The sequence below is a fragment of the Nymphaea colorata genome, chromosome 12 (assembly GCF_008831285.2).
Source record: "Nymphaea colorata isolate Beijing-Zhang1983 chromosome 12, ASM883128v2, whole genome shotgun sequence".
Classification (NCBI taxonomy): domain Eukaryota; kingdom Viridiplantae; phylum Streptophyta; class Magnoliopsida; order Nymphaeales; family Nymphaeaceae; genus Nymphaea; species Nymphaea colorata.
In genome coordinates, this window is record NC_045149.1 from 7,515,668 (window position 1) to 7,532,031 (window position 16,364).

At 34.8% G+C, this 16,364-nt stretch overlaps 1 protein-coding gene across 1 annotated transcript; it reads left to right on the forward strand.

The window, feature by feature from the left end:
- Positions 1-2,771: 2,771 nt before the first annotated feature.
- Positions 2,772-8,990, forward strand: LOC116266046 (probable tocopherol O-methyltransferase, chloroplastic). The gene is made up of 6 exons (XM_031647116.2): positions 2,772-3,161; positions 5,246-5,415; positions 6,031-6,135; positions 7,527-7,730; positions 8,388-8,490; positions 8,610-8,990. The coding sequence occupies exons 1-6, from the start codon at positions 2,831-2,833 to the stop codon at positions 8,717-8,719; spliced, it is 1,023 nt and encodes a 340-aa protein (XP_031502976.1). The 5' UTR covers positions 2,772-2,830; the 3' UTR covers positions 8,720-8,990.
- The last annotated feature ends 7,374 nt before the right edge of the window (positions 8,991-16,364 follow it).

The window sequence follows — 16,364 nt, forward strand, 5'->3', positions numbered from 1 at the left end:
TTAACTCATCAAAGTCCCATTTTAAAATATGACAAGAGTTAGATGTATATATATTGCTTTCGAAGAGCTCTTACTCGAACCGCTACTTAAAAGAAAATAAGAGCTTTGATTTTCAGGCACATGAGTAAAGTAAGGAAAAAGCTAGATTTTCGTCGTTAAATGCAGTTAAAAACACTCCCCTTTTTCTAAGGATGGTGGGTTATTATGGAACCGTATGTACATTGGGAGCAGATGTTTGAAGAATCATGTATATATTTCTCTAGTTTTGTAAGAATAGTCACCTTGTTGTATCCATCATTGCATGACAATCTTATCTTTTTCATTCAGGTATAGTTCGGGTTCTGTTAAATTTTTGAAACTATAGTTTGTTCCCTACGACAAAAAATTCATAGCTTTTCTCCTAACTGTCATTATATTTTCACCTACAATAGGAAGATACAATAGACAAATTACGAATACAAGGATACAATACAAGTATTTGGGAACTGCCATGGATGCTCGGTGCTAGGTAGTTAGCTCCAGAGAAGCGATACGCAGAGGGAGGAGGGTAGAAGGAAGAAGGGGCTATTACCTGTATATATAAAATCTAAAAGAATAGCATCCACAATAATCGAACTGATGACCGAGCTTTTACCCTTCCATCTTCTCAAAAGCATCCAAATTAATGAAAAAAGTATATCTTCTATAAAAATCCTTTCTTTTTTCAACTCCATGTAAAACTTTTTAAGATTTCGTTGTTGTTTGTGGCTAATGTTTGATCAAGAGAGATGTACAACAGTCTTGTGTTTTATTCTCCAAAGGAATGGAGTGCAGGTCACCCTATATGCACTTTTTTCCTAACCAAAAAGGGATGCGCTTTGGCAAAAACATTTCTCTTTTGCGTGGGACAGTAGTGCCTTAGAAAGAGGTTGTTCTACAAATGGAACAGTATGTGAGTGTTTCATAAATCTACCTTAAAGATTGAAAAAATGCAAGCATACGTAGTTTTAATATTTTATAAACCTGCTCTAAAGAGTTCACAGAGTGTTTCAACTACCAAACAATCCCTAAATATCTATTAAGACAGATTTATAAAACATTCACAAAGTGTTCCAACTATTAAACAACCTCTAAATATCTATTATTTTCTCTGACATAATATTGCCTTCTCATTTATTACTGAATAAATTGTTCCTCAATTTTTCTAGATTCCACTGACTCCTTGTTTCAAGCGTAAAATCAAAAGCACACTGTCAATATCCAAAATGTAAACCATGCACGTTTCACCCTTTGGGGAGTTTCACCTCCTTGTGGCCTCTTGGCTTTTTCTTTTTTTATATATCTAGCTTTAATTTTATGTTGCTTTTTCTTTATTTTTTAGGTTTAATTGAGTCTTGAGCAAGTGAATTAGTCACTTATACATGAAAACCGTCCGATTCATTGTAACTGAAAGAAAAACAAAAAAGGAAAATATGAATTAATACTCAGATCATGAAAATACCGATTACCTCTTTCAGGTGTATCACTTTGCATTATTACCAGTTCCATCGTGCTCTTCTTCTTTTGTTCTTTGTTTTTTACTTCTACAACTATTTCCTGTTGGTAAATTTTGAACTGTAAAAAACAACTTCTGACTTTTTCTTCTTGGAAACAAGGGTTACCCATTCAATTTTTATCTGCGTTCCAGTGTAAGGCTTGCTTTATTACCAGTCCCATCGTACTGTGTCTCTCTTTTATCTTCTCTCCTCTGTTTTTTCCTTTTACAATCTGTTGGTAAACTTTGAAAGAAAATTATTTTCCACTTCTTTTTCTCATCTTAGCCGCGTTTGACACATTTAGCACTACTCAATAGTTGTTATATATAACTTAAAATATATATATATATATATATTTGCATGTTCATGCAACCCATTTGGTTCAGTTAACATTACATAAATAAAAACATTTTTTGAACATTTTGCCATAAATCAATTCTTGTTAATAACAATAGGTCTCAAGAACTGCAGGAAGCTCAAGCGTACCTCCTGAAGGATCCAGACTCTCTATGATTGAAGGCTTGGAGAGCATTCTTTTTGATAAATCTCATTAATATGTATGAGTGAGTAAACAATGACTGGCTATTAAAGTCATCCAACCCATTTAATTGGTGTCATTCACATGAACGAAATTGATGGTTGAGAAAAAATAAAAAAGAAATGTGTAAACTGATATTAAATAAATATTCATCACCTTTTTTTTTCCTCTAAAGTCTAAATCATCTATTATGTTGGATTGGACGGTCCTTATCTGGTTGAATATATATATATATATATATCACAAAGCAATCTGAGACACGATGAAGAAATATCAAACAAGAAAATGGGATTCACTGGTGCACGGCTGTTTAACCAATCCAGCAAAATCTCCAACCTAGTCACGTTGCTTACAAAATTTACTTTATTTATATATATAAGTTTTTTTATTAATTTTTATTTTTTATATGTTAATGTTCTTCAAAGTTTGAAATTTAAATTTAGAGGCCATTTAACTCGAAATCTCTTCCCGTCTGAACCTGCCAAAAAAAGTCAGTATTTATTCAATGTGTATAACATTAGACTTAGAAAGGGTTGCAAATAATGAAATTCAAATATGAAACAAGTTCAGAAGCTACTTAAGCAATATCAAATTAATCTCGAAGTTGATAAAAATGAATTTGGATGTGGATCTGACATGATCAGATGCCTTCTTTTGGTGGCCATTAAATTCAATAACCTAACTGGTTGACAGATCAGTCGTCGGCTTCTACAACAAAGTGGGGATCAGCCGTCTTCATCATTCTTATTTGAGAAGCAAGCTTTGCTTCTTTGCATCAATGGCGTCTGATGGGTCGTCGTCCCAACTCCTCCAATCGCCACCTGCAAAACTCGGTCCCCTCTCCCTCGTGACCAACTGGGTGCGGCCATTGTGGCGCGCCTCGCCTCGCCGTGCGCCGGAATCCGTCAAACCGGAGGCAGCAAAGGCCAAGAGCCTGCAGCAGGGGATCGCGGAGTTCTACGACGAGTCTTCCAGGGCATGGGAGGATATCTGGGGAGAGCACATGCACCATGGGTTCTACCAGCCGGGCGAGAAAGCCTCGCTTTCCGGCCACCGGTCGGCGCAGTTGCGAATGATCGAGGAGGCCTTGTGCTTCGCAGGCGTGCCAGGTTCGCCTTCTTTTTCTTCAACTGCTCATTCCTTTTCATTGGTCGATCGACAAGCGAAGAAACAGCAAACGCAGTCGCTTGACATCAGCAGTAGCAGCGGATGATGTTCGATATCGGACATCATCTTCGATGGTTCGTAGATCAATATCTTCGTCTATTAGTTTGAATGTGACGCTCTAAGTTATGAAGATAAGAAAATAAGAAACAGGTTAACACAGTTTTCAAAAGTTCTAGAGTGAGACCCACGACTGGAAGAAAGCTCTAGCTGCTAAACAGCCCTTCTCAATCTCGTTGTGCCAACCTCCTTCAATATTAGTTTTCAAAGATTTTTATCGGTTCAGAAGACAATATACTGGCACATCACGGTCCTCCTAGTGTCAGTTCTCTGCTACCAATAATGGTGCTCAACTTGGTGAATAGTTGAGTGCTCGGAGACCAGCTTGCCATCAGCTGCAGTGAACTTATTGATCGCAGGCAGCAGTGAACTTATTTGTATACATTCATTCCTAGAGGATTCCAGATGGTGGTGAAGTTGCTAGATTTCTCTCTTAATAAGTTTCTCATTTTTAAGAAAATGAAAATTATTCTTATTTTTTCTTTTACATAACAGATCAGATCCTTGTGCTTAAACAATTCATGTTAAAAACATCAGGCGCAACAGCTATATATGCCATCAATTTTCTTACATCTCGGGAAAATGGAATGAATAGAACAAAAAAAATAAGTTTTAAACTCATTATACATAGAGTAAGTAAATGATAACTTGAATATCCAAAGTCACTTAGCCATCTAAAGAGAGTCGTACATAAATGGTGAGAAAAAACTAAGAAAGAAAGTGTAAATTAATAATAGAAGATAAAAATACCCATCAATTGTCTTGAATGAATTTGACGGTCTTGGGGTTAAATGGGTAGGTGACTGTGAAAAGCAGAGTCACCATTCAGTTTTTCCTAAAGATGTATGTAGAAAAGTTGAACGGTGACCAAAGTCATCTAGCCGTTTAACCAAGAACATCGGATTCATGATGCTGGATGGTTAAAAAAAAAAGTGATGGATATTTTTATTATCTAGTATTAATACATTTTTTTTTGTTATTTTCTCAATCATCTCTCAACCACTTGGCCCAATAAAAAAAAAAAGTTAGTGTTTAATTTGTTAGTCATGCGCTGCCAATAAAATATGCAGAGGATGACTGATCGATCATTTTGAAGAAACTAAAGACAAAAGAAGACAGGTCCTGCAAACTGCAATATGCTGCTTTCCAGAAGTGAAAGCAGTTTTTTTTATAGAGGATGATAACATGGAAAGCTCCCTTTCAGTTCATTGATCCCTAAAGTGAACGGGCCCCCAACATAAGTTTGTTATTTTTATTTTTTTTCAATTTAATAAAAATTATTTTTTGAAGATATAAAATTGAAAAATAAGATAATATTAGCCGATAAGCAATGATACATATTGGCTAATGCTTTTATCTACGAGCAAATCAATGCAAAGAAGATACCATTTTTTAGAAAACCAGTTTATACTCTCACGGCTCCATGATCAACGTCGATAAGTAAGTGTTCCCAGAGTTATCTTATTGCAAGAAAAGACGACAATATAAATGATAGTTCCAGATGACATTTTTATGAAGAGTTAACATCTCGAAGCTTTTGACGTGTCAGTTGATGGTATTTGCTGATGAGGGGAAAGACTCGTCATTGGCTTATTAAATTGCCCGCCGGATTCCACCACGTCAAATATTCCGGCCAACTCACCAAGTTTTTATGATTTGAAATTATATTTATACGAAATGTTGAGTTTGATAGCTTCGAATCTTACATATAAAGCTGTATTAAAAAACATGTTTTTGAGAGATCTTAAGTTTAAAGAAACTATTTAGATTGAAGATTTCCAAAACATGAATTTGTGTTAACAACCATGAATCTAAGATGGGAAAGGAGGAAAGTGTGACCTTAAATCTGCCGAATCACTATGATGAAATAAACAAACACAACCTGATATTGTTTGCCTATTCACATTCAATTAAATATGGCGTGGTAGATTGGATTTAATTTCTCAACATGCTTGCAACATGTTTGCAGGTGATGAGAAAGGGAGGCCGAAGAGGATTGTGGATGTTGGGTGTGGAATCGGGGGCAGCTCCAGGCACCTCGCCGGAAAATACGGGGCAAGATGCCGGGGAATAACCTTGAGTCCCTTTCAGGCACGAAGAGCCAATGAACTTTCATCATCCCAAGGGCTCGGAGATCAAGTCAGTCTGCAGCTTTTTCTAGCCATCTCCATCTTTCACGTGATACTAACTCCTGTGCAAGAGTCCTCTTTTCTCTTTACAAGTTTGTGGAAGCAAAGGCCTTTCAAGATTCCAATTCTTGTGCAGAAGGAAGTTTACGAGACTTCTAGCTTTTACTCTAGTCTGTTAGGCTGAGTTATTCATGTTATAGTCACAAAAGAACATGTTTTTTTTTAACATAAAAAAACGTGATAAATAAATCAGCCAATTAAAACTTTAAAAAATGTCATTTTTTGAAAAAAAATTATAAAACAAAACAAATGTAAAAACTCGTTTTTCACTTTTTTTCTTTTTTTGTTTGTTTTATTCATTTTTTATGCTTTTTAATACCCAACTGTTTGTTTTTATTTTCTAATTGTTATTGGTTGTAAATCTATTCATTTTTTTTATGTTTGTATTATTAGTTTCTGACTTATTTTATTTTTTCACTTAAAAAAATTACCATAATTTTTTGTTTTTGTTTTTTTTACCTTACCTTGTATATTCAAGAAAAAATTCACCGTTTAAAACCCAAGACAATTGTTTGTGATTATGCTTCTTGTTAACGATGAATTGAGAGTGGGCAATTGGGTGCAGGTGTTCTTCCAGGTTGCAGATGCACTGGAGCAGCCTTTTCCAGATGGGAAGTTTGACTTGGTTTGGTCCATGGAGAGTGGAGAGCACATGCCTGACAAGAAGAAGGTGCACTTTCCCCATTTTCTCTCTTGGATTTGTTTTCCATGGTCTGGTCAGCCCAGAACTTATGCTGGCAAGGACGTGGGAAAACTTTTCCACGTTAACTAGTGGGTCAGCAGTCCAAGGCTGGTACTAAGCATGAGAAATAATCTAAAGCATAATCCATTGTTGCATGCCCTTTAAGGGCGTGTTTGCATGTGCTGTGGAAAGGCGATTGTTTCCATGGAAAAGTAGGCATGATTATGCATTTTCATGGGCAGCCCTCACAGCATAGATGTTGCGATCATATTTGGAAATGGAGCAGGCCCATAAGACCTCGTTTGATAGCTAGAACACTATGTGAGTGTCCCATGAACATAGAACACTAGAACTACTGTTTCATGAATCTACTAATTGTTCCATTTATGAAACGGCCCCTAAGGATAACATGGACACAAGATGATTCTTACTAAACTTGGATCCACACTTCTTCTTGATTCCAATCTAATTACATAATTTGATTTGGACCCAGACTTAGATCGAGTCTGATGGAATTTTCAAATGAAACTTGTATATGTTTTGCATCGGATCCAAATTTTACATTCATTCAGATTTGGATTTAATCCAATCCAGTTTTCAGTTGAATATTTTTTTTTAACACCATTCCCATTCATAGGAGGCTTCTGAAAACTGCCTGCGACCTATCTGAGTGGGTGCTTGTTCCATAAATAGAGATGAGAAAAATTTTCCCATAAATCCGCTTGCTAAGACCCATATTCTTTTGGGACATGAATTGGTGATGCTAAATATGGTGACAAAGAATAATGTTGACATACTAACTTTTCAGGCTTATTATAATCAAGCCATTGACACTGGATGGAGCTATTGATTGTGTGACATTTTTTCCACTTCAAACATGAGAAAACATCCCATTTTCAAGTTTTGGTACTTAATCACCAACCCACCTTGACGTTTATGCGCCATGTAACACGACCGACCTGAAATCCCTTTTATGTGGCAGCAGGGGTGGCGAATTAAAAAAGTTTACATGTAAATTTTAGAAAATTTTACTTGTCTTATATAAAAATTTTGAAAAATGATATTTCGGCCCCTGTCAAAATTTAGAAACCTTAATTCGGCCTCCCTCATGAAAAAATTATGTCTTTACCCTTGTGTGACGGCCACCAAGCAATCAAACACTGGATTTCAGGTGCATGGAAAAGCGAAGAGTTGAGATCCTTAGTATGTGACCAAAACCTCCAATTTGAGGTCGGGGTCGCCTGACCTCAAATCCCCAGATCCTCAGTAACCTCAAATCACCTCAGATCTTTAACTGAAGTAGGGGTGTGATCTTGAACTGATGTAAGGAAATGTGCCCTCCGAGTATACGGTAAATGTTGACAGGTGTCATTTGACAGTTTGTGAACGAGTTAGCGCGAGTCGCCGCTCCCGGAGCAACGATCATCATCGTGACGTGGTGCCACCGGAATCTGCTGCCCAATGAGGAGTCGCTACAGCCGCAGGAGGTGGAGCTGTTGGAGAAGATATGTGATGCATTCTATCTTCCTGCATGGTGCTCTGCTGCTGATTATGCTAAAATTGCAGAATCCCTCAACTTGGAGGTAATTAATACACCTTCTCCTCTCTGAATTCCCAGAAGTGGTTTCATAAAATGCCATACACATGCCTCTACCCTCCACTTGTATCCATTCAACAGTTCTCTTCCAAGTATAGACCCTATTTTTATAATTTTTGGAAAAGCAATACCATACAAATGAAAAATTGGTAAAAGCAATACTACTTGGGTAAGAGACAAAACCAGATCTATTGAAATTAATTATTAATTTTTATTTTTATTTTTATTTTTGCAATCGAACTTTATATAATGATCTTAAGAGTGATTTAATGAAAAAATATATATTAAATTAGTCGTTTTGTTTACTTAAATAATTTTTTTAAATAATAAAAAGTGAGCATCTCATATGACATGGAAATTTTGATGGTAAAAGGATTACTTTTTAAAAAAAATGACTTGAACTAAAGCATGATTTATATTAAATTAACGCTTATAAACATGTTCGAAGGTTCATATTTTTGTTCAAAAAAAAAATCTTTTTAACATGAATACCAGAATTCTGGTTTTTATCCCCAACCCAAATGGTTTGGCATTTACCAATTACTTCATACAAAACAATATTTTTTGTCTACTAAAATTAAATATACTCACGAGCCTGCATTACATTTTTTAGGAAAATATCACATTTTTTTTTTGGAACCAGGATATCAAGACAGCAGATTGGTCTGAGCATGTGGCACCATTTTGGCCTGCTGTCATCCGATCAGCGTTAACCTTAAAAGGCTTCATTTCCATGCTTAGAGCTGGTAACCTTATGAAAATCTCCAATTTTTTCCGAGGAAAAGCATTCTCAGATCATCCTCATTCTTGTTTGTGTTTCTAGAATTCCAAGTAATTCATTTTCCGATGGTATTCGATTCCACAGGATGGAAAACCATGAAAGGAGCAATGGTGATGCCACTAATGATCGAAGGCTACAAGACGAACCTCATAAAGTTTGCCATAATCACATGCAAGAGGCCTCTATACCAGTAGCGGAGCTACATGCGGGCTGATGTAGGCCGCCCCATGCTAGCCAATGCAAGTCCTTGAAAAAGTTTATTACGAGGAAGCTGGACCTGGTTCCATCCAGATGGAGCGCTCACGCCAGACTCCTGTCAATGCCCCATAAACACCGAACCTACTAAGGTTAATGTTCTTTGGATAAAATTTTCTGGCTCCGCTACTGCTCTATAACCAACTTATTGCTCAAACAAATCGAATATCCTTATAGTCATTATTTGTTACCAACATCATGTATTGTATGCTTCGACCTATGAGTGGTTTAACCCAATGATATGAATCAAGTTATTCAAGAAAGAACTATTACATTTTAGGGAAATTTGAGGAAGGATGAATTATACATGAACTCATTTCATTGGCAAGATGAATTTGAGGGGCAATTATTTGAATATTCAATTAAAATCAGAGGTGGAGCCAGAAAATTCTGATTAAGGGGCACTAGGTATAAAATTTTCAATTTTTAAAGGGCACCAATATGTATGTGAAAAAAATGATTCAGAAATATCAATATAAAAACAAAAAAAAAATCGGGTTCATATGAGAATGACAATAAAAAAATTGTCTCATGCTTCTCATTAAACACAGACATTCCGGAATTATGTGCCCCGTTACTCGTTACTTGATAGGGTTGATTTGGACAAGGCCGTAGGATCAACCATTTGAGATCCATAGTTAGCCAAAAACTTTTTTGTAACTAAGATTTTATAAAAGTTTAACTATTAAAATTTTTTAGGCTGAAAAACTTTTTTTGTATGTCCTAAAAGAATATATATGAATTTTATGATCACTTTTATAGATTTAAACATGAAGAATGCATCCACATAATCAGTTTTCTTTAACACAAAAAATATGTAAGGTAGATGCTGGGAGCCGTGTTGTCACCTGCGAACTACATTTGCTGTACTTACAGGGTGATACATTATTCTTTCTTTTTTTTTCTAACATATAAGTGTCCCTTAAAACTTAAAATAATAGTGCCCATATTTAAAACTTCTTTTGCTCCACCAACGAAACATCTCTATATGTTTGTGTAACCAAGATGATCGAGCAGGAAATAGTAAGGTAATCAGTTTTCATTTCAAATTCTTAGGGCATTAACTCTCTATGTTGCAAAAGACATAAAATTCATAGACAAGCAAGTTGAAGCACGACAAAGGTGGCACCAAAAGCATGCAAAGTATAAGGAGATGAGGGGTTGAATGAGGGTTTTGGCTTTTTGCTGAGTGGTGAAAAACCCCACTTAAAAGGCATCCGGATCATCTCGTCCACAAAACAGGAAAATGAACATGTTTTTACGGCTCTAGAAAGAACCGTTTTTGTTTAATGTGAACGGACGATCCTGTTAGACAGGAATGTCTGTCTTTTGCCGTTCTTTCTAGGGAAGCCGGGCATCTGTTCCACGTTTGTTTGGCAATTACTGAACAATGGAGTTCCGGGTCATCTCCTTTGTGGTGATTCAAATTAAAATAGTTGGCAAACCCATGACTCGGACCCGGGTTAGCTGATGACTGGGTCATTGAGCCAGTGAGTTGACTTATCGACTTGGTGAGTTGACTCGTTGACTCGATCGAGCTTGAAAATAACCTGAATTGGGTGAGTCGTAGCCAAGTTGGGGCGAAGCAAGGATGGACTGAACAACCTTGACTCATGGCTAGGTTTTCTAGCGATCCGAGTTTACTCAAACAATTCCCGAGTCAACTCCGCCAATTATGCAAATTACGTCTGAGAGGTTGAAGAATGCAAATAGATCTGGATTAGATTTGAGATACTTCAAGTTAATGCAAATGGACGTGGTGCAGCAGGACTGGAAAATTAGATTCAACTTCTTATATGGTAGGACTAAAATTGGCAAATCCATACTTTATGATTTCACCAAAATGAAGCTATATTTTTTATTGATTACATAATTTAGAATAAGGAAAATGTTGTTGCTCCATATTTATGATTGGCACATTTGTGTTGGTCTTTTGTCTAATAAGTGTGTGTCTGTCTGTACAAGTATACACATGCATACTATATATATATATATTATTTGTCATGTGGGTCAATGGACGCTCAACTAGTTAAGAGATCATACGTGTGGTTGAAATTTATTTTTGAAATTATATTTTTTCAAATTACTTTTATCAAATTTTTTTGTTAGAATACATCTCCACCACAAATTTTTTTCTGGTTATTAGATTAAAGTTGATTGAATTTGAAATATTGAATAGCTTATATATATATTATATATATTCTAAACGGTGACTAGTTATAATTGAATATACAAAGACATCACATCTGCTCGGCCATTCGAGCCCCATTGGGGCCCCTTTGTAACAACATGAGAGAGGGAGAGAGAGAAAGAGAAAAAAAGGAGAGAGAGAAATGACATGGGGAGAGAGGAAGGGATGGGTAGACCTTGGCATCGGGCTGGTCCAGCCCGATAAGAGTTGGGTTTGAGTTGGTTTATGCTTTTGAAACTTAAGTCTGGCTCAGCTCGATTAAAATAAAAATATAATATATTTTAATTATATATATATATATTATTAAAATAATAATAAAAATTAAAAACAAAAAAGCAAATCGGGCACCGGCTAACTTGGTTTGGCTTTTTCGATCCTAAGCCCGATCGAACCAAGTACCAGGTACCCGTCAAGTACCCATGAGTACCGGTAGCATAGGCTTAAGGAGGGGTAGAGGAAGAAACATTTGACAAGTTTGATTTAGGATGAAATGGCTTAGATTTGATATTTTAATTATCATGCAATTATCTTATATATATATATATATATATGTATATATATAGTCTTTATTATGATACATTTCTTCATTATAATACTGCAACCTGCCGTTTGATGAATGTTAATAAATATCAATGAACTGACACATTAGATTGAGAGATTATTGTGGGGATGCTGACATGAGGGTATGGAGCAAAACATAGAAAGATAGTGGCCTAATAAGTAGGGACTTTAATGGATCAGATTAGAATTAAATATAGTTTTAACCATACTCATGTTTCACACATATTCATATATTTTGATTTTTATTTAGATTTAAATGCAAACAAAGAAAACTATTCGAATTCGAATCTGAAATATGATTTTTATATTAATATCTGAATCAATTGGTTTTCAAAATATAAGAGTATTAGATATATGATATTTATTTAAAATTAAATCCAATCTAAATCTGAATCTGATCAAACAATTATGAATATACGAATCTGATCCTGAATCCCATCGGATATCATTTCATAAAACCAACTTAATCGAATATTAATATTTCTTTTTCATATCCCATTTGTTCAAAAGAGTTTGATCGATTATTTGATTTAAATTGGATATATTGACATCACCTTTTTTCATGTGATTGATATTAAAGGTAAAAATTTGATTTATAGATATTGATGTAGATATTAAAATATCAGAAGGACATGTACTTGAATTGGTGGTACATTCCATATAAAGTGTCATTTATATGAAAAGGCACTATTTAAAAGTGCATTTCTCTTCCTTTCTTAAAATGATGAAAACGCTTGTAAAAAAAAAAACAGCTGTTCCTTGATATGCTTCATCAAGTACCTTAGAACACTAACAATATGTTACTATTGCCAAACTTCCCATTAAAAACTGGTATGGTCACACCTAGAGCTAAAAATTTTGATCCATGAAAGCACACACACTATATATATAACATAAATGATTAAGTGGTATTTGCATATAAAATATATAAATAGATAGAGTAAATGAATGTGTAAATAAGTAGTTTTTTTGGATGGGATTGTGTGGGCAACTACCTATGTATGCCCACATGTGGCTTCAGTCTTAGGTGTATCTGTACCAGCGACCATATTAAATTTGCGTTCTTGATCCAGTGTCAAGTCCGCGCCCTTTGGTATATGACACCAGGCCGACAGAAGTGCCATGTCATGCAGAGAGTACGGCACGCAATGCCAATTAATGAACTGACAGTTTGAACCAACTCATTATGCAGCTTGAGGGTTGTACATGTTTCGCATAGATAGGTGAGGGCTCCATAGGTGGGTAAAAACTTAAATTAGTGGTTTCTACATGTTTCGCATAGATAGGTGAGGGCTCCATGGATGGGTGAAAACTTAAATTAGTGGTTTCTACATGTTTCGCATAGATAGGTGATTTCTACATGTTTCGCATAGATAGGTGAGGGCTCCATGGATGGGTGAAAACTTAAATTAGTGGTTGAAAAATTAAATTAATAGGTCGAGACAACCCCACAAGACCCGGGTTACTGTAACATGGCCAATTGAAATTTTGTTAATAATTAGTACCCTATAGACAAAAATAAAATTGGCTCCCCTCTGCCCGTTTCCTTTATTTATGGCATAATTCCTTTTAGTGGCTAAACAAAATTATTAGTCTTTACCATAACACATTTCTTCATTAATATTTGGTGGCATGCAACAATGAACTGACACATAACAATGAGAGATTATTGTGGAAATCTGGAAATTAAGGTATGAAACAAAATATTGAAAGATAAGGGCTGTAGGGATGTTAATGGATTGGATTGAAATCAGATAATACTTTTAACCCACCTTTTATGATATTTACATATTCAGATTTCAACTCATGTTGGAATTCAAATAAAGAATAGTTATATCCAAATCTGAAATCTGATTTCATAATCTGAATTTGATCCGAATCCAGATCTGGATCTAGATCCATTTTTTACATTAAAATATGCATCCTAACCTTGAGCCAAGTCTGACCATTTTTCAAAATGTAAGAGTATTGGATACATGACATTTATTTGAAACTAAATCTGATCCAAATTTGAATCCAACCAGATATTTATGTATATGGGAACTTATTTTGAATATCATTAGATGTCATTTCTTAAAATCTAAATCCGACTTGATTTCTTAATCAATTTTTCTTTTTCATATCTGATTTTTTAAAAATAGTTGCACTTGACCTTAAAAGGCAAAAGAATGGTTCCTAAATGAAAGTTACTATCCACCACACTTCCACGAGTCTATTCTTCTGATGGGACGCTCAATTACATAGTTTTAGAATTTTCATTGACCTGTATTTCTTCTCTTTTTTGTTTTTTGCTTTTTTTGCTTCTTTTTTTCTCATCATTTTGATAGGCAATTCTCTACATATTAATTGACGAATGTACTTTTCAGATTGATTGAGCTGACTCGGCATACTGTTTGCATCCCAAAATTTGTTTTTGGTTTTGAGAGTGCTTTTTAAAAAATAGTTTTCATAATAAAAAGGAGATTTGCTCATCGGTATAAAGATTGGTCAACATCGGCACTTTTACCGGGGTAACTAATCCAAGAGCTATGTTGATTCCTAATGCATTTCATATTTACTCAAACATCTTTTTCCTGGTAAATGCAGTTTGGTGCTTGATATTAGTTTTGAAGATTGATATCTCAAAGATTTTTGGATTAAGAAATCGTTGCAAGTGCTATTTTAAAAATTTTAGAAATCTATGTTAATAAGTCATTAATTTATACTATAACATTCATTTAAAAGCACTATGTTTGGTTGCATATCCTCTAGCATTTTGTCAAAAAAAAATTCTAAAGAAAAAAAAAATTAAAGTGGAGTGGGTTGTAGATCATCAAAGGTTACCATTAACTAAGTTTTGGTCCTAACGAAGTCGATAAATGAAAAATCATTATTTTCAAGTCTTAAAAAATAGACATTTTGAAGAGTGAAAGAGAGAAAAAAAGAGGGAGAGAAAATTATATATATATATATATATATATAAAAAATCATAAATAAAAACCCATATGTACATACATGAAAATTTATAAAAGAAGATTTATATATACACACTCACACTCACACTCACTCACTCATATATAAAAGTTTATAAAAGAAGACTTTAAATCAAAAGGAGGAGAGAGAGACAGGGATACATATATATATATATGAGAGTTTAGAAAATAGGATTTTAAATCAGAGAGAGAGAGAGAGAGAGAGAGAGAGATACATGAGGTGAAAAGTTAATAATGTAATAGAGTGCTCCTTGAGATCCCTAATCGAGTAATTAAATTAAATAATCAATAGTAAACATAAGAATGTAATGAAAATGTGTTTTAATATATATATATATATATATATATATATATATATATATATATATATATATATAGATAGATATATATATATATAAGGGTTTCTTCAGACTGGTCAAATCTCAACATTAAAAATTAATATGTAACAAATGAATCTCAACCCAAGCACTCATCTTTGTCATTCATTCACATATTAATTGGAAAACAATCAACGCATGAACATTATCGTAAGCACAAGCAATGCACACATTCAATGAGCAAAGAAGGAAATATATTTCAAGCTTAGAAATGAATATCAAATTTTATTTCACCTTGCTTATTCTCCCTATGCACTTAAACGTATCTCTTAACTCCAGGGAGGAGATTTTAGAGTTTTCTTGAATGGCCATGGGAAGATGACGAAAGGAAGCGAATGAGATATTGACTACATACTTCTCAGTGGAACGGTTGGAAGTAACGAATCTTGTTTTTTATATGATCCCAATGAGTTGCCAAGGTATTGAGAATGTTTCCTAAGAGCTCTCCTCATGCTTCCTTGAAGAATGGAAGTGGAGGAAGAAGCTAGCACCCAAAGTTGGAAAAGAAGAAGAAGAGAAATAGAAAAAAACTCTAAATCTTAGAAGAAGAAATTCTAAATCTTCATGTGAGAAGACTCTAGAAGTCGTCCAAGGGTTAGCTTATATCAAAGAGAAAAGACTTGAGGGGTATTTGTAGAGAGTCTTGGAACCAAATCTCAAATTTTGAATTGCTTTTTTTTAATATAACAAGGTTTTCATGCTAATTTTAATTTTTTCATCTACTTTCAATTTAGAAAAAAAAAAAAAAAAGGCTTGACCAAAACCCAGGTTCGGCTAGCTCAGTCAGGATTGGCCATGCGTGTTGTGCACCTAGTGTGACAGCACTGCAACTGTAGCGAAAGCACCAGGACGCTGTGGCCATGCACCCTATTTTAGGGTGAATTTGGGCGCAAGGTCCAAAATCATATTCAAATCGACTACTATCAAAGTGAAAAATGGATGAAATCACTAAAACCTGTTTAGATAAATTGAGTGCAGTCTCTTAAAAACTTTTAGGGTAGTAGCATGTACTGAATCTTCTTGCTATTAGATTCAGAATCTGATATTTCTATAAAGTTGGCATCAACACATGCAAATTTTTATTGAAACAAAAAATGAAGAGCAAGAGAATTAAACTAGTTGCATGAACAAGAGCCAAAACCCCTGTCATTTCTCGTGCCTTCAAAGTCAAAAGTTGTGTCGGTGCCAGTGATCAGATCTCCATATACTTCAACTTGCACGTAACACCACAGGCCCTACCTCCGCCTGTTGGAGTGAAGATTGTACTTGAGGAGTTGTGGTAGGTGAGATGGACGGGATAATGAGCTACATTTAAGCATCAGTAGATCTTTGATTATCGAAATATCAAAGGACAAATACTTGAATTGGTGAGATATATCCATAAAAAGTGTTCATATATAAAAGGGTGCCATATAAAACTGCCTTTCTCTTTCTTTCTCAAAATGACGAAAGCCCTTGCGGAAAAAAAGTTAGGGCTAGCAGT

Excerpts from the sequence above, each read along its gene's own strand:
- LOC116266046 (XM_031647116.2), top strand. The coding sequence starts at position 2,831 with ATGGCGTCTGATGGGTCGTCGTCCCAACTCCTCCAATCGCCACCTGCA. Across the intron at positions 7,731-8,387 it reads CAGAATCCCTCAACTTGGAG|GATATCAAGACAGCAGATTG; the intron begins GTAATTAATACA and ends TTTTGGAACCAG. Across the intron at positions 8,491-8,609 it reads CATTTCCATGCTTAGAGCTG|GATGGAAAACCATGAAAGGA; the intron begins GTAACCTTATGA and ends TCGATTCCACAG.